The 19,007-nt window shown below is 42.9% G+C and overlaps 1 protein-coding gene across 1 annotated transcript in view; it reads left to right on the top strand.

Moving 5' to 3' along the window:
* The window catches only part of LOC110151195 (C4b-binding protein alpha chain-like), a 62,096-nt gene extending 43,538 nt beyond the window's left edge, over positions 1–18,558 (top strand). Inside the window, exons 11-17 of the mRNA XM_070473757.1 lie at positions 1,000–1,208; positions 4,994–5,458; positions 5,875–6,027; positions 8,782–9,001; positions 16,275–16,445; positions 17,452–17,627; positions 18,143–18,558. Of these exons, the coding sequence (XP_070329858.1) occupies positions 1,000–1,208; positions 4,994–5,458; positions 5,875–6,027; positions 8,782–9,001; positions 16,275–16,445; positions 17,452–17,627; positions 18,143–18,307 (1,559 nt within the window). The 3' untranslated portion in view covers positions 18,308–18,558. The remainder of the gene's footprint in view (positions 1–999; positions 1,209–4,993; positions 5,459–5,874; positions 6,028–8,781; positions 9,002–16,274; positions 16,446–17,451; positions 17,628–18,142) is intronic.
* The last annotated feature ends 449 nt before the right edge of the window (positions 18,559–19,007 follow it).

The raw sequence follows: 19,007 nt of genomic DNA, 5'->3' as shown, positions 1-19,007 counted from the left end.
TCTCCGTGACCCTGTGAACTGCAGACCCCAGAATCTGCCTGCAATGCAGGAGACATAGGAGATGCGAGTTCAGCCCTGGGTCAGGAAGAATCCCTGGAGGAGGAAATGGAAACCCACTCCAGTATTCTTCCCTGGGAAATCCCACAGACAGAGGAACCTGGCGGCTACAATCCATGCGGTCGCAAAGAGTCGGCCATGACTGAGTGAGCATGAACTGCAGCACTCCAGGCTTCCCTGTCCTTCACCATCTCCCGGAGCTTGCTCAAACTCACGTCCATCGAGTCAGTGACGCCATCCAGCCATCTCATCCTCTGCCTCCCATTTCTCCTTTTGCCTTCCATCTTTCCCATCATCAGGGTCTTTTCCAATGATTCGGCTCTTCCCCAATCATGAAGAGTTAGAAATCTTCACAGACCATCATAATGGCTACCGTTTTCCCATAACCTTCCATTTTCAATGACCTGGTGGTGCTCCTGGTTGGTCAACTTGCAGTAACAAGATGAGTCAAGAATGGGCTTGCCTTCAATGTCCATGGTATTTTTGTGATTTTGCTAATAATTTCATTTAACCCAGGAAGATTATGAGGCCTGAAAAGTGAAAAGTACATACCTAAGACCATATGTAAATCAAGGCTGGGGGTGTGTAGCAACTAAGAGCAAAGTTTCTGCTGCCTAAAAGTGATGTGACACTGAGGAAATTGTTTTACAGTTTCTTTGTAGTATCTGATCAGAGTTGTAGTGGGAATTAAATGAGATAAGGCATGTAAAGGATTTAGCTCGTGACTGGCAAAAGGACTTGCTCAACAAATGTTAATTATTACTACTGTAACTTGTATTATTGCTATTATAATACTATTGTATTATGAAAATGAAATATAGAACAACTTGCAAGACCTGAGTATAACTTATGAACAGACTTTCTCATCATTCTGATTGTGAAATGCTGTTATATTGCCTTTTATTGAGAAACAGTGTGCTCAAAAATATGTTTCCCTTACAGTTACGTGTTTGAAACCAGAAGTAGAAAATGGAAAGCTGTCCGTGGATAAGGAAAAGTATGTTGCATCTGAGAATGTCACCGTCCATTGTAACCCTGGGTTTAGTTTGGTCGGTCCCCAGAGTATCACTTGCTCAGAGAATACAACCTGGCACCCAACTGTGCCCACATGTCACTGGGTAAATTGCACAATTGTGTGTCCTTGTGCTTTCAAACCTTAAAAATTGTGCCTTTCCCAAAGCATTTATCCCAGCCAGCACGGGTGAGACCTGACTTTGTCAGGATGTATAAACAACTCACCAAAATTACCACCACTTTCCACCTTGAAGCGCTGTGGTGAGCTGGCAGAGGCAACTTTCCCTGCTAGATTTGGTGGGTTCCCATAGTCCCAGGTATCCTTCCCCTTGGCTCTACATTTTATACAATAAACGCTGCTTGCTCCATTCCTTATTGGTCGTTAGAATTATTTCTCAGTTGTCCTTTCAGGGGTGCTCTAGGTCTCCTTTGCATCTCTGCATCTTTTCTTCTTCACTTCTGCTTGGCTGCTGCTCAGAACACGTTTGGGCTTGGCCTGAATGGTCACGTTTGCTAGGATGCAATCTTTCTTGATATCCTACTCATCTATCCATCCACTGGACAAGCTCACATTTATCAGTAATGCCTCTTAAATCATCCTGACCCCTTTGTCTCCTCTTTTCTTTAAATCACTTTTAGGAAGTCTGAGAGCAAGTGCACACAGGCAGACACTTCAGGCAGTGTCTCCCAAGCCTGCAGGATGTGAAAACGACCCTAGAGCTGCATAAATTGTCTTTAAGGACCAGATGTTTTTTATTGAAGGATACCCTGGCCAGCCCGCCAATTCTTCCAGCCGTTTCTTTAAGTAGAATATGCACATTTTTGTAGGTCGGGGCTTGGAATTAGACAGATGCCCTGTACCTTTGCTTCCCTCGTAGCCCAGTTGGTAAAGACTGCCTGCAGTGTAGGAGACCCAGGTTCGATTCCTGGGTCGGGAAGATCTCCCTGGAGAAGGAAATGGCAGCCCCTTCCAGTATTCTTGCCTGCAGAATCCCATGGACAGAGGAGCCTGGCAGGCTACAGTCCATGGGGTCGCAAGAGTCGGACACGACTAAGTGACTAAACCGCCCCCCGCCCGCGGACCTGGGCCTTGCCCTGACGGCAGCAGTATTCTAGGTGCTTGGCTATCCTCAGCTGTGTGGCCCCCAATGCACCTCTTCTGCAGGCCTTGGGCAGCGGGAGACCTCCGGGCCCTGGAGCTAGAGCTGATCCCAGTCACATGCAAAGCCTTCAGGGTAGAGGGAACCTTTTTTGAAAATCATCCTGAGGTGGCAGCTTTAAACTGTGACAATCAGCCCCCATTCACACTTGCTGCCTGATAGGAGCTCCTCTTAAACAACTGGAAGAGACAGTCAAGTTTAAGAACATCACTAAGACATTGCCTTAAAAATAGGAAAGAAAACGGTTATTTTTGCCTTTAGATCAATGTACAGAGTGTCTGGTCAACAAATGTACTGTTCCTTAAGCACCATCACTCGTAATAAACGTCTTGGCTTGGAGAGCTGGGATTATGATGATTGCTACTGAAAATGTGCGACTTTAGATTATCTAGAATTTTGTGATCCAAATATTTAATCTTCTGGACTTGAAGCACTGGCTGGTTAAATAAGCATTTTTCAAATATCACATTGTTTCTGTTGTTGTTACTGTGCCATGTCTGTTGTTCCATGCACAGCAAACCAAAGCTTACAGGGAGAACACATCTCAAACTCACCTCCCTGAAGGCACAGGGCTTGGGTATTTATGAAATAAAGAATGGAGAAGCTGGGAGGGATGAGGCACAGGGAGCGTGTGGAGTGTGGGGAAAGGCGATTGGGAAAAGGCATAGTAATTGTCATTACACAGGTACACCTAAGCTAAGGGCCTCTGCATGTTCAAAATGTCATCATGTGGACACTGGTGCCTGCCCAGTTGGAGGGTCAGTGGTCCTATCCAGTGTCAAGCAGCGTAGGTCCAACCAGATGTAACTGACTCCACGTCCCTAGAAAACAACAGGCAAACATCTGATTGTTTTGGCTACATGCTGCTTGGAGGACATGCAAGTCTTCTGTTGTAACAATTGAAACGACCTCCTTTATACCTATGGCTGATTCATGTTGATGCATGGCAGAAACCAACACAATGTTGTGATCATCCTTCAATTAAAAATAAATACAAATTTAAAAATGACCTTGACCAGATGAAATGGATTTAACTAATGACTACTCATGGGTTCACAAATCATCTTGGTTCTTATGTCATATGGAAGATGACACATCTCTAGTAAAAAAATCCACAAATGTCTGCAAGTAAGTTCGTTTTTTTTTGTACCTCAGAAAGAATGCAAGCCAGGAACTTCAAAAGGTGTTTATGCAGTTACTTTTGCTTGAATGCTTTCACTCCATATCTCAACATATCCAAAATCTACCTACTCTTTATCAAGAGAATAGGGCACAAAACTTTTTGGATTCTCAAAATAACACATTTCTGTAACTAGAAACCAAAGGGGAAAAAAATGCTGAAAGTACAGAAGTCCTTTGTTGCCCACTTGTTAGTTACTAACTCACCACTCTATCCCCACCAAGGATTCCACTTTTCTCACTTTTAGCAGCACAGATTGGTTTTATGTTATTTAACTTTACAGAAATGGAATAATATATTGTGCATTCTTTCTTTCATGACTTTTCCCACTAAATATTGTATTTGTGAGATTCATCTATGTTGTATGCAGTTAAGGTTCATTCATTTCCATTTCTATTAAGTATTTCACTGTTGTATGATTATATCACAATTTACACATTTGTTCTATTTTTAATGGACATTTATTTTCAATTTTCTTGGCTATGAACATTTCTTCATGTGTCTTTTGCTGAACATATGTGTTCTTGTTGCACAAATACCTAAGGATGGAACTGCTGGATCATAAGAGATATGTATGTATTTGTTCAGCAGTTTTCCAAAGTGGCTATACCAAATTGCATCCCTCCCTACACCCTCTACTCCCTACTTCAATCCCTCCCAGAACCTGCCTGTTCACCAATGCAAGCTGTATTCCTTTTCTTCCCTTCCATTTTTACATCTCCATTCCTTTAATGATGCTTTCTAGAATTACCTATCAGATACATTTATTGCACTCAAATCCTATCTCAAGAACTGCTTGTTGTCAGACTAAGGCAAATAGCAAATTCTTGTTCATTCATATATTTTGTTAATTTAGCAGGTGTTGAGGTGACCTTTTCATGGAGAGTTGGGCTTAAAACATTTTTTTAAGACCTGTTCCTGTCCTTCCTACCCTTTATTTAAGAAAATAAAAATATTTTCTTCACTCTTTTGCATAAACTTAGAATTTCTGAACTAAAAATATTAGATCCCATTCTACTTCCAAACCCTTCTTTAAGCATATGTGGAGACTGAGGCCTGTGGTTTGTTGTTTAGTTGCTGTGGGGACAGAGAAAATTAGCCGAGATGGCATGGTCAGGCTGTCTCCCCCTCATTTTGTGAATAACCACTATGTGACAGCTGAGCTCACTTATAGCACTGCGCATGTACGCGTCAGGAGGTACTCGCCACAGCTACTTTGGGCTGTAGGGATAGTGAGCTCCACCTAGAAGGAGGCGGCCTTACTGCTGCGTCACGGCTGTGTCCATTGGGCCAGCCACGAGAGGGGAGAATGTAGCGAGTCTACTGCTATGCTGCTGCATCAGCCGGGAGAGAATACTGTCACGGCCGCTATGCCAGCAGGAGAGAGGCTGTGTTGTGCTAGGCTTTGCTATGTGCTAGGCTTTGCTATGTGTTTGGCTTTGCCTGTAGGGAATAAACGTGTCTGCAGCTCCTGCCAACCCCTCCAATCTTCTTCCAGCCTCTTGGCTGGAGCCTTGCCTCCCCTGGTTTCAGCGAACAGTGCGGACAGTGTGAACAGCAAGATAGCTGGCACTGTGAATAGGATGAAGAGCAATACAATTGGCATGGCCTGCAGGATACCCAGCCGACAGAGGGGCCTGATGCTCCTCAGAAGAAGAGTTGGCAGGATACACAGTGGGTGGGGGAGCCTGAGGTTCCACCGAAAGGAGGAAGCCAGTGGCCACCATATAGTGTGTGGTACTTTGTGACGGTGATCCTCCTGGCTTCAGCTCCGGTGGAAGACTGGGAAGCGGTGAACTGGTTACAGGCACTACAGGCGTTACAGGCAGAGAGTTCCTGTTTGCTGAATAAGGTGTCTTGGACTGCTGCTGACACTGTGGGGTGGATTTTCCTGACTATCCTGAAGGCGAATATGGATCGCGCTGTAGGCGATGCTGCACCGGTGCTCAATGTGCAGAGATGCTTGGAAGAACTAGAGCAATGCACATTGGCATTACAGCAAGAACCTTGTGGTCCTGAAGAGCCCAGCATCTCTGACTGCGAGGTGGTAAGTGATGGTGATGATGAATGTTATGGGTAGTATAGCAGAAAGTGAAGTGTGAGCAGCCTATGGCCCAGGGAGGACACCCTCAAGGGTCCCCCAAGGCGACTGAGTTCACCACATATCGACCATATACTCAGGAGGAGTTGGTCAACTCAGGTAAGAAGTTTCAGCAAACGCACCGGGAACCTTTGGCAGCATGGCTTTTGCGACTTTGGGACGCAGGGGTAGACCCAGCACCTGTGGAGGGTTTCCAGGTCCTACTGAGAGAAGTAGAGGGATGGCATGCAAGACACCATTGTGAAAGTGTGAAGACCCCCGAAGGGGGCCTGAGCTTGCAGGGGTCCCACCTGGGTGACGCGGTTATGCATGTGGGTGGATTTGTGCAAAGTGTACTGTAAAGGCTGTGTCCTCAGATTTAGAAGAGTGTAATCATGCGAGTGGGCTGTGAATGCCACAAAAATCCCCTCCTTGAACGGATGGGCCTGGTGCCTGTGGGGGGTCTGCAGGTCCTTAGTGAGAAATCCCGCAGGGATGGAGTTGCCCCTGCGGAGGATTTTACGCAGTCTCACAGGGTGAGATAGTGGATTGGACTTGGCTATGGAAGGCAGAGGCACTCTATATGCAGTGGGTGGCTCTTCTAGCCCCACGAGGGCTAGAACTGCAACATGAGCTCCCGGTGATTGGGCTTTGCTGTGTATTGGGGATGTAACTGTTCATTGTAGCTAATGCTGTTGCAAGATGTAAATCCAAGGGTCAGTGTTACTTGCCAAGGGAATATCACAGAAGATGGACTGCACATAGAATGTGAGGCGAGAGACCCTGAAGGGGTGGAGTGTGGGGAGAAAGCAAGTTAGCCAAGATGGCAGTGGTCAGGCTCTCTCGCCCTTTGTTTTGTAAATAATGACTATGTACCAGCTGAGCTCACTTACAACACTGCGCATGAGCATCACGAGGTACTCACTTGGTCACGAGCTACTTTGTGCTGTTGGGTGTGTGAGCTCCACCTAGAAAGCGGCAGCTTACTGCTGCTTCATGTCTGTGTCCATTGGGTCAGCCACTAGAGGAGAGAATATAGCGAGTCTACTGCTACGGCTGCTGTGTCGGCCGGGAGAGAATACTGCTGGCCGCTGTGCCCGCAGGAGAGAGGCTGTGTTGTGTTAGGCTTTGCTACGGCTGTTGCCAGGGGAGAATTAGCATGTCTGCAGGTCCTACTGGCTCCTCCGGTCTTCTTCCCGCCTCTTAGCTGGAGCCTTGCCTACCCTGGGTTCAGCGAACAGTATGCACGGTGAAATGCAGAGAGACAGTTGGTATCATGAGCAGGATCAGAGATACAGTTGCTAAGCTGTGTCTGACTCTTTTGTATCCATGGACTATAGACCTCCAGGCTCCTCAGTCCAAGCGGAGAAAACTGGCAAGAAAACTGGAGTGGGTTACCATTTCTGTCTCCACGGTGTCTTCCCAACCCAGGGATCAAACTCACATTTCCTGCTCTGCAGGCCAATTCTTTACCACTGAGGCACCCGAGAAGCCCCTGAGGCCTTTGAAAGTGAAAGTAAAAGTCACTTAGTCCTGTCCAAATCTTTGCTACCCCATGGACTATACAGTCCATGGAATTCTCCAGGCCAGAATACTGGAGTGGGTAGCCTTCCCCTTCTCCAGGGGATCTTCCCAACCCAGGGATCGAACCCAGGTCTCCTGCATTGTGGGCAGATTCCTTACCAGCTGAGCCACAAGAGAAGCCCCTGAGGCCTGTTACTGGGTCCTATTTGAGCATTAATTCTTGGTAGGTCGTATAGGGATCTGGTCTCCTGAGAGAAGGGCAGTCTGGGGTCTTTCCCACCATAGTAGAAACAGAGGACTCCTAGACATATTCTTCTAAATGATAGGTACTAGATTCTGTGCAAGAAAACTTTGTAGTCTAATTCCATTAGATAGAAAATAGTTTGGCATAGTGAAAAGGCCTGGGGATTTAAGATAGTCTTGGGTTCAGAATCTGACTTGGCCACTGATGAGAAAGGCTTTAGAAAGTATACTCAGTCTTCCTGAATCAATTTCCTCATTTGTAAAATGTGGCTATACCATCTGTGTTACAGTATTGCTTTAAGAAATTAACTGCAATGACTTATGTAAAAGTTTGGAATATGATTAATAAGCAGAAACTTTTCTGAAAAAATAACAACCTCCTGTTAAATTATTTAAACTATTTTATCTGACATATCTGGCATACTTAGATTTCATTTAGTTCCACTTAATTAATTGTGCTGTCATCAGTATTTTAGAGGAGCTTACCCATTTATTTCTGGGGAATGTTCCTCTTTATTTTTGAGAGCTAAGCAGCTTGATTGTTATATGACTATTTTTGCACTCTTTACAGTTCAACTGAATAGTGAAGTTCATCTGGGGACATTTTCCAGTGTTCACCATGTTCTGTGAATGAATATCTATGCATCTTCAAACATATCTAAGTATCTTCAAGCACATGGTCCAGGGACCAACATGAAATTCAGGTTGATAACTTCACCTGTGTCCTTTGCAGATGCTGGAAAAAGAAATTATGAGTGAAAGACTCCTTTTTTAATAGGTCAGTCTTAACTATTCCTGGGGTTAACAAAAAAAGCCCTTTACAACTTATCATCTAGTGCTTTTGTCAGAGATATATTGCTGGGCTGGAAGGTCTTTATCTAGTGACATGCAGAAATTCTTGAAATTGTCATGCCCATTTATAATGCTTAATTCTTTATCATTTAATTTTCTTTTATTTGTGCTATAAAAAAACTACTCTGAGAAGTTTCCTTTTGCTTTTTGACCAGTGTAACCCCAAAGTTGATTAATTTGGTGCCAAAGATACTCAAGGAAACTCAAAAATTGAGGACTAATTGTTGTTTGGACTGTATATTTGTCTTTTCACAATTATAAGCTTTATTCCAATTAGTCTTGTGAAATATTTAGGAAGAGACTTTATAAATCTGTTTTTCACCCCATCTTCCTATTGAGAATACACACTAGTGAATGAAGATTTCATACCACTGAGGGATGGCATAGAACACACCTTGGCATCTCACCCTGTTCCATGAAGGAAGTGGCTCACTATCATTTGCCTAGCTTTTCTTGATTCCTCAAAGAGAAATGATGTTTATGGGTAGATAAGCCAACAGGTGCTCCCCACAACAGTGAGAAAGTCATGGGGTTGCAATTGTAAATCCCCATAGACCCCTAGAGAGCTCTCACTGTGGTCGTTCTCCCTAAGACTTGAGCTCTATTGGATTGCTCCCCTCAAGTCTTGTCCAGCACTTGGTCTCCTCAATTCTGCTTCTTCCCTTTAGTAACTCAGAGCAGCGGACTTCCCCAGCCTGAGTTCCGTGAGTCAGGCACCAACTCACCACCGACAGAGCTCTCACTTCAGCCTGACTCAGGGTCTGAGAACACTGGATCTCAGGGCTGTGTCTCTGAGCTTCTTTGCCATGCCGCCCACGCTGCAGAGAATTTTCCCCGCGCTGCGTCTCCTTGGGCTCCTGTCTCTGCTGTACTACCCGCCTGGCCTGTGTGGTGAGTACAGAGGTGATAAGGAAGAGGGGAAAGTTTAAATTAAGGCACGGGGAAGAATTTCTCATTAAGAGTTCATTAAATAGAGCCAAACAAAAGTTATATTAATTTCAATATTAAATAATTAATGATTAAATAATTTTAGTCCTTTTGATATAGGCCATAATTAGTGGAAAGCAAAATATTGCAAACCCTTGAGGCGCTGATATAGCCACAAGAGAAACATTTTAATTTTTATATTAAGTGGCTATATTTCAGTGGCTAAACCTAAAATTCTTAAAGAATTAATTATTATCTAAGGTTCATTATTTTTCTATTTGATCAAGTTTGTGTAGAAAGTTTTTGCCATCCAGAAAGTAAACTTTTATATCATTGAAAATAATGAGTGAGCTTATTAGAGTAAAATTACAAAGCACTGTGTAAACTAAAAGCATTATAAACTGAAAGATCTTGCATTGCAAATTAGGGTATAATTGTTGCTAACTGATGAACACCGAAAGGCATTGCAAGGATCTGCAGGCCCCACTAGGGTTCAGTTCAGTTCAGTTCAGTCATTCAGTTGTGTCCGATTCTTTTTGTAACCCCATTGACTGCAGCACGCCAGGCCTCCCTGCCCATCACCAACTCCTGGAGTTTACTCAAACTCATGTCTATTGAGTCAGTAATGCCATCCAAGCATCTCATCTGTCGTCCCCTTCTCCTCCTGCCTTCAATCTTTCCCAGCATCAGGGTCTTTTCCAATGAATCAGTTCTTTGCATCAGGTGGCCAAAGTACTGGAGTTTCGGCTTCAGCATCAGTGTTTCCAATGAATATTCAGGAGTGATTTCCTTTAGGATTGACTGGTTGGATCTCCTTGCAGTCAAAGGGACTCTCAAGAGTCTTCTCCAAGACCACAGTTCAAAAGCATCAATTCTTTGGCGCTCAGCTTTCTTTATAGTCCAACTCTCACATCTGTACATGACTACTGGAAAAACCATAGCTTTGACTACATGGACCTTTTTCAGCAAAGTAATGTCTCTGCTTTTTAATAAGCTGTCGAGGTTGGTCATAACTTTTCTTCCAAGGAGCAAGTGTCTTTTAATTTCATGGCTGCAGTCACCATCTGCAGTGATTTTGGAGCCCCCCAAAATAAAGTCTCTCACTGTTTCCACTGTTTGCCCATCTATTTGCCATGATGTGATGGGACCAGATGCCATGATATTAGTTTTCTGAATGTTGAATTTTAAGCCAACTTTTTCACTTTCCTCTTTCACTTTCATCAAGAGGCTCTCCAGTTCTTTGCTTTCTGTCATAAGGGTGGTGTCATCTGCATATCTGAGGTTATTGATATTTCTCCCAGAAATCTTGATTCCAGCTTATGTTTCCTCCAGTCCAGCATTTCTTATGATGTACTCTGCATATAAGTTAAATAAGCAGGGTGACAATATGGTAGTGCTGGTTGTAATTGCAGATATGCAATTTAGTTTGTAAATGGAAATATGCCAATAAAAACATGGTTATTCCTCTGCCATGGGATTTCTTCTAAAGAATGAAATTCTAAGAGTATTAAAATGTACATACATTTTTCTTATATCATCTATCAGAGCATTTAAAGTAGAGCATTTTCACAGAATGGCAAAATCACTCAACCGAGAAGAGATTTCACTAGTGGCTCTATTTCCATGGAGACTGTGTCTCCTATTCATGTGATATGGGATATTTCCCAGTTCTGATGATACAAAGGATTACATGCCAAGGAGTGGGAATCTGGAGTCCCAAAATGCCACCTTGTCATCCTTTGCCAAAATTAATTTCTAAGGCTCCAGAATGATATCATGTTATTTAGGCTTTGTGAACTTTCTTAATATCATAGAGTGACTCAGTTGTATCTAAGGCAGGGATACTAAAGTATTTTACTTTGGAAGTATCATAATAGTAGATACTTTAGGAAAACTTTAATGTGAAGTGAAAGAACTCATATATTCTGGGTGATTCTCCTCTCTTGGAAATTGAAATGGCTCAGTTCAGTTCAGTTGCTCAGTTGTGTCCAACTCTGTGACCTGCTGGACTGAAGTATGCCAGGCTTCCCTGTCCATCACCAGCTCCTGGAGCTTACCCAAAATCATATCCATTGAGTCGGTGATGCCACCACATCTCATTCTCTGTCGTTCCCTTCTCCTCACTCTCCAGAGAGTGAAAAAGAACTGAAGAGCCTCTTGATGAAAGTGAAAGAGGAGAGTGAAAAATGTGGCTTAAAACTCAATGTTAAAAAAACTAAGATCATTGCATCCAGTCCCATCACTTCATGTCAAATAGATGGGGGAAAGTGGAAACAGTGACAGACTTTATTTTTTTGGGCTCCAAAGTCACTGCAGATGGTGACTGTGGCCATGAAATTAAAAGATGTTTACTCCTTGGAAGAAAAGCTATGACAACTTAGACAGCATATTAAAAAGCAGGGACGTTACTTTGCTGAAAAAGGTCCATCTAGTCAAAGCTATGGTTTTTCCATTAGTCATGTATGGATGTGAGAGTTGGACTATAAGGAAAGTTGAGAGACGAAGAATTGATGTTTTAGAACTGTGGTGTTGGAGAAGACTCTTGAGAGTCCCTTGAACTGCTAGGAGATCAAACCAGTCCATCCTAAAGGAAATCAGTCCTGAATATTCATTGGCAGGACTGATGCTGAAGTTGAAACTCCAATACTTTGGCCACCTGATGCTTAGAACGACTCACTTGAAAACACTCTTATGCTGAGAAAGATTGAAGGCAGGAGGGAAGTGGACGACAGAGCATGAGATGGTTGGATGGCATCACTGACTCAGTGGGCATGAGTTTGAGCAAGCTCCCAGAATTGGTGATGGACATGGAGGCCTGGCGTGCGCAGTCCATGGGGTCACAAAGAGTTGGACACGACTGAGTGACTGAAATGAACTGAACTGAATCCTTGCCTTTGTATCCATTCCCTTCCCAGATTAGTCTGTCCATGCTTAATCGTGTCTGACTCTCTGCAACCCCGTGGACTGTAGCCAGCCAGACTCCTCTGTCCATGGTATTCTCCTGGTAGGAATACTGGAATGGGTTGCCATTTCCCAGATTAGTACTTGTTCGAATCTGCCCTTTGGAACTCAGGGAAGGTCATGGTGGTTGGAGGTGTGTTCCCTACAAGCAACCAGGAACAAAAGGGCTTCCCTGCCCAGAAGCCCCACAAGATCCTGATCAATTTCATGCAGAAGAAAAAATGCTTATAACTATGCAATCATATGGTCAGATCTGAATCCACAGTTTAAAAAAGGAAGATGTTAAATAAAGCTGGCACAAATTCTCTAGCTCCTGTCTTATTCTCACTAAAGCCAACTGCTGACTTATTAAAGGCAGGGAGGGGTGCACAGCCCAGCACCCCGTAGCTCTCAGTCTCTATGTGCTAAATGAATGAACGGAGAGAAAATCAGATCTTGAGATAAGTGTCACTTTTCTCCTCCTTACATTTTTACAGTTTAAGTGTTGGAGCAGTAGGAAAGAAGAGCAATCTAGAAGCAGATGAAATTATCAAATTTAGATTTGATTTATTCTCTTAGAAATTTACTCTTAATTCGTCTGAAGTGTGTGTGGACTGCAGAAAGGTCCATTACTAGAAATTTTTCTTATACTTTGGCACCTTTTTACCTAGAAGTTCCCATACCCTGCTCAGTTGTATGTATGTTGATCTCAGGACCCATTGGTTGAAACATGTGGGCACCCTCTCAGGACACCTGGTAATAATGTAATGACCCTATTATTGTGTGTTTGTAGATCAATTACCTGAACACAGAAAAAGCTTGGCTTTTGTCCCAGTGTCAAGGATGCTGCTAATACCATAGCATAATAGGGTTTTGGGTATCCTCAAGGACAGAATTCTTCCTTGGATAATGGAAATTAGAACAATGAACTTCACAGGGGATACATACTAGTAACATATTTTCCATCAAGAAAGGGACAATATATCATTGTTCATTCCCTTCCATGCTTTTTTCATAATTTGATTTTAAAATGTAAGTTTAGAATTAAAAAAAAATGTGTAATGGTGGTGATTTTTTTGATTCTGATGTTTTTATGTGTTCTACTTTTTACCCCTAAATTGTTTGCATCATTTGAACACAGCAAATGAACTTGCAGTGAAAATCCTTTACTGCAGCATCATTTAGTTGGAAAAAGGAAACAAAACAAAACAAAAAACACACTAGGTTAAAAGTGTGTATTTACTGAGTGCTTTTTAAGTAGATAAGTTTGTTAAAAAATACTGCTCCTTAGTCCAGTTTTCTCTTTTCCCCCAGTTGTTTGTTCACATTGTTTTGACCTTGCTGGTTTCCCTCCCTTTTCTGAATCAGTGAAAATAGGCCACAACTAATAGACAAGCTAGACGTTTGAATTATTACCTTTTTTTTCTTGATATTTATTCTTTTTCCTTCCTTTCTTTCTGGTTTCACCTACTGGTGGCTCAGATGGTAAAGAGTCTGCCTGCAGTGCGGGAGGCCTGGGCTCAATCCCTGGGTCAGGAAGATCCCCTGGAGAAGGAAATGGCAACCCACTCCAGTACTCCTGCCTGGAAAATCCCATGGAAAGAGGAGCCTGGCAGGCTGCAGTCTATGGGGTGGCAACGAGTTGGACACGACTGAACGACTTCACTACAGTATAAGACCGGCTGAAATCTATTTGAACCTGCCTTTCAGAGTTTACTTCTTTTCTTCCTTCTCTACATTCCATACTCTGGAACATCATCATGCCATCTATTTCTTGCTTATTCAATGCAATTAACATGATGCCATTGATGTTCTGCGTCAATGTGCTATTCTATGGATGTCTGCATGGTCATGATACCTTCAGACTCTGTTATGAAAGGGACAGAAGTGTTATCACAGCCAAGGACTAAAAATGCAGATGGATGATCTTGACCTTTCCATATGTATGCAAACTGCTTGTGATGCTCTTTTCTGACAGGGCTGGAAAAGAAGGCCTGTGCTGAATCAGTGGCCTCAGCTACCAGAAGACATGTTAATCCGCTCTAGCAAAGATACCACGTGTGGTACAGCTGTTGCGTTTTTAGTAGTCTACTGTAATTCTCCAGAATCCTAATTTTTCATAGTAGACAGACTTATGAAGTACACAGGGATATGATGACCACTCTTGCATCTTTAGTTCTTTAAGAGTGGCACATATTTCCCCTTTCCCCCAACTATTAGTACATGATATTTAAAAGGACTTATCTTCTTTGCCTCCAAGGGGAGGGTTTAGGTCATATCAATGACTTCTACTTGTCTTCTTGGATAGAATGGTCTTATCCCAGAGGCCAAGGACCCATTAGGGATTGTGCCAATGACCAATTTTGTCTATCGAGCTTACACTTTCAAAGATAATGGAAATTCCCAGCAAGTGGCTTAATAAGGGAACCTTGATGGTTCCAGGTATCTATGCTAACTCAAGCTGTTTTCAGTAATTCTTGGATTATTGTGCACCTCTCATCTGTGCACAGTTACCTATGAAAATAGACACAGGTCCTCTTGGAAGACTGGGAACTATTACCGTGCATATGTCTCAAGGTGTTGTATCCTTACTCTTGGAAATTTTGTCTTTGCTTAGTGATCTCCAGACCTGACAACATGAATAGCACAGATACAAAAACTCAGAGGGGCTTCCCTGGTGTCTCAGATGGTAGAGAATCTGCCTGCATTGTGAGAGACCTTGATTTGATCCCTGGGTGGGAAAGATCCCCTGGAGGAGGGCATGGCAACCCACTCCAGTATTCTTGCCTGGAGAATTCCATGGACAGAGGAGCCTGGTGGGCTACAGTCTATGGAGTTGCAGAGAGTCGGACATGACTGAGTGAGTAACCACAAAACAGAAACTGAGTAACATATTATAACTTTTTAATGGACTGAAGGTCATCAGCCTCCTGGTCACCCATCCTTTATTTCTTTCCAGTACAGATTGAGTTGTATCCAGTTGGCTGCTCATCTGTTTTCACTCTTAGGAATGTCATGTTCTATTAACCATCTTCCTAATCTCACTGTGGTTGTATCTCTAACTTGCCACTCCTTATGATGATTACATTTACTTAGCTTCTAAAGCCAATGAGCACCTCTCAGACTATATTGTTAAGAGTGAAACTTGTTCTTTAACAGCTTTCCCATCATTAGCTCTGGTCTCTGATTCAGATGCTCCTCTCATTTTGATATTCCTTCTGTCCTTGGTAAATGTATCTTCCAGGTCTTCCCAGACAACATAATCACTTGATGGAGTTTCCTGCATGTGTGTGGCACATCTACTCCAGCATACTCACTCTTCTGAATCACTTAATCACTCTCTCTACCACTTGCCACAGCAACTCCAGCATTTGAACCTCATTGTTGGCATCACATTTTCCATGCCTCAAGGAGACATCTTAGGATAGTACTACAGATGCTATCATCCATCAGTTTAATATTTTACTGACATTTCCAGAAGTGTCAAGTATTGCTCAGTCGTGACTGACTCTCTGTGACCCCACCAGGCAGCCCACCAGCCTTCTTTATCCATGGAATTCTCCAGGCAAGAATGCTGGGGTGTGTTTCCATTCCATTCCCCAGAGAATCTTCCTGATCCAGGGATCAAACCTGGGTCTCCCTCACTGCAGGCAGATTCTTTACCATCTGAACCACCAGGGAAGGCATTTCCAATGACCTGTTTTATCTAAACTTCTCATGCAGTGTGTGTGGGTCCTGACAGTGTTCCCTTTCACACAGGTGCTCAGCACCGTGTCATGTCTATTGTTTCAGCATGCAAGCCATCATTTTTATTCTTTCTATAAGCTCTTTCTGAACCATTTTAGAGGACAGTGAGTATATTCTTGGGAGGATGGGTGGACTGGTTTTATTGGGAGCAATGAGTCAGAGATTGTGGATTCATCTTGCATCTTTAGTTTCTCCCAGATACACACCTATGCATTTAGCACAAAAGCAGTGGAGTGTGACACCAGTACAGTGTGGCTTTGACTGAATTCTGTCTTCCTGCCAAAATGGCTCCTAAATAGTGTCAAGTTTAGTGAATTTTCGAAAAAAGGAAGCAAATCCTAAGTGCTTATCCGTCCATTGTAACCTTTCTATGGTTCCCCAGCCTCAGGACTTCAAGAAGGCAGCTCGAGTCTTGAGTTTGCTGAATGATTGGATGGGCCGAGAAGACAGAAGGACAGACAGAAACCTCCTTTGCCACACAGGTTCTAGGAAGTGTTATTATATGCATTCTACATGCCGACCTCTTTTCACTTTTGTGTCTCACCTCAAGATTGCGAATCCCCTCCTGTCATTGCCCATGGACAACGTAACATAGTCTCTAAATACTTTGAATTTGAACGTGAAGCTGAATATGAATGTGATGAAGGGTACACCCTGGTTGGAGCGAACAGACTCTCCTGCACTTCTTCAGGATGGTCACCTGCAACCCCTCAGTGTAAAGGTAACTCTGGCTCCCTCTTCATTTTAGGGGCGGGAGTGGGGCTATCATCAAAGGATTGAGAGCACAGTTTTTTCCCTGTGAGAGGCAGCAAAACAAACAAACAAACAAACAAACAAAAAACCCATTTGATTTGATTTATTTAAATAATCACTATAGTCTGATGGTATCCAAAGCAAAAAGCTCAGAGAAAAGAACATTAATCTCCCCTTCTTTCTCCCAGGTACAAAATTCAGCCTTTGTGAGGCAGCCCCATTTCCCAGTTTCTTGTATAATTCCAGAAATAGTCTACAAATGGTACATTCTATCTGAGCGTAGCTGTAGCCTGCAGCAAAATTTTCATGAAAAGTTGGTCTGGAATGTAAGCCCTAGTGGGCTAATGCCAAGCATTGTGAAATCACAAGCATTTCCATCAAAGCCAGTGCAGGGCACCAGCTGCTCACAATGTAGCTGTGTGGTGAGGGACTCCTAATTTTCCAGCTGTTATGGGGACAAGAGGTCAAAATCAGGTCTGATTATGCATGCACACAGGTTTAATACCACTTCATCATCAACAACTTCAGGGATGGTTTGCCACCACTGTCTCCTTTGCACACAGGAGAGCAATAAGAAAGAGGGAAAATTTTTTATCTATTGTCTTACAGGAATCAAGATACAAGATACAAGCTGATTTGATAGTTGAAGATTTGGGGTCACATACCCTTTTTATATTCTGTCATGCTATTTACAATTGTTATATCCTTCAGCAAGTCCCTTAAGCTCTCTGTATCTCACTTTCTCTTAGATAAAATAGTGAGACTTTAATAAGATAATCACATAAAGATCTACCCCAAAGTCTGATAAAGTACTAACCCAATGCTCAATAAATATGCTAATGAATATTATTTTTCTCCTCAAGATTAAAAAAAAGGTAAAACAATTAGCAACATTTAAATACAGTTCATTCTTAGTACCCTAGTATGTTTTTTCTTAGATCTGCAGATTGCTTAAAATTGTGATTCCATTGCAGCACTGTGTCTGAAACCAATGATAGAATATGGAAGGTTATCTGTGGAGAAGGTTAGCTATGTTGAACCTGAAAGAATTACTATCCACTGTGAGTCTGGCTATCGTTTGGTTGGTTCAGAAAATATCACTTGCTCAGAGGACAGAACCTGGTACCCAGAGGCACCCAAGTGTGAGTGGGTGAGTCACACAATTTATGGTAGTTTTTATGTTATTAAACCCCGAAGCACTGTCCTGCCAGCAAAGGAGATATCTGGCTTGTCAAGATTCAGTCATTCAAAGGAACTCTCAATTTTGCTTTGAAGCCTTCTGGTCAGATAGGAGATGCAGTTTTCCTGCTCTCACTTGTGATCAGGGAAAACTGAGCCTCTTTGGAGTGGAGGGTCTCAGGCCTGATAGTACTGACTCCCGACTTTTCTAGAGGATTTGATATGCTCTTGTCCCATTTCCGGATGGTCAGAAGTAGTGTCTGATCTCCCAGAAGCTTTCTGGGAGGCTGCCTCAGAGCAGAGTTATATTCCTCTCGGGAAGATGTTGGTGGGAAACAAGGTGTTTCTGGTTTTCGTGTTCATCCACCAGTCCTGGGGTGTGTCTTTGTCCTGAATCTGTAACCCTGCCTGTTTCTACATGAACTATGCCCCCTACAATTGAGAGAGAAGTCTTTCAAGCATACTCATCATGTGTTTCTCCTTTAGGAGTATCCTGAAGGCTGTGAGCAAGTAATCGCAGGCAGGAAACTCTTGCAGTGCCTCTCACGTCCAGAGGAGGTGAAATTGGCCCTGGGAGTGTACAAGCTTTCCCTGGAGATTGCACTCCTGGAGCTTCAGATAGATAAGAGAAAGGATGCCTCTGAGTGGTAATCACTGCAATGTTTCTCAAGAGAGAGAGGAAAACGTTTCTTGCTATCTTCATTCCAATACAGATCACCTCAGTTAATCACCTTTACCATCTCTTTTACACCACCAATTGTGGTAATAATTATCTAGAAAGGATAATTTGTTACTATTTAGTGCTTTGAGATTGTGGAGTTATTGATGATTTTCTGACTCAATGTTTTTGCTTTTCTGGACACAGAGTACACATTTTTTAAGTAAAAAATTAGCATATCCAATATCATTTTGTCTTTGTGTTTAATTTTGTAAAATAAGGTTGTGAACACACACATACATAAAGTTGATACGTTTACTTTACTGTTGGGATCTTGGACATAGGGACTTGGGTTCACAGCAGTACATTTCCATGGATTGCCTTTACTCCACAGTTCCATATGTAGGTTACTCAGGGGCTCAGTATTTAGATTAAACATCAACACACCCCCAAATTCTTGTCCATTGTCCACAACTTGAGGCAGTTAGGTCCTTTTGTAAGCCCTCATGCACTTGGCCTCTGCCTCAGTAATGGTCGCTCTTGGCTTTTGCCTTACAGTAAGGGGACTCCTATCTGTTTTGGTCTCCTGATCCTTTCCTCAGGAACAGACTCTGAAAGCCTGGTGAGTGGAATCCCAAATCCTCAAAATGATTGGTCCCATTTTCCTTATTAGAAGTGTTAAAATGGCTTGAG

This window comes from Odocoileus virginianus, chromosome 11 (assembly GCF_023699985.2).
Source record: "Odocoileus virginianus isolate 20LAN1187 ecotype Illinois chromosome 11, Ovbor_1.2, whole genome shotgun sequence".
In the NCBI taxonomy this organism is placed as follows: Eukaryota; Metazoa; Chordata; class Mammalia; order Artiodactyla; family Cervidae; genus Odocoileus; species Odocoileus virginianus.
Note: the sequence above shows the minus strand (reverse complement) of the source record. Positions and strands in the feature narration are given on the sequence as shown.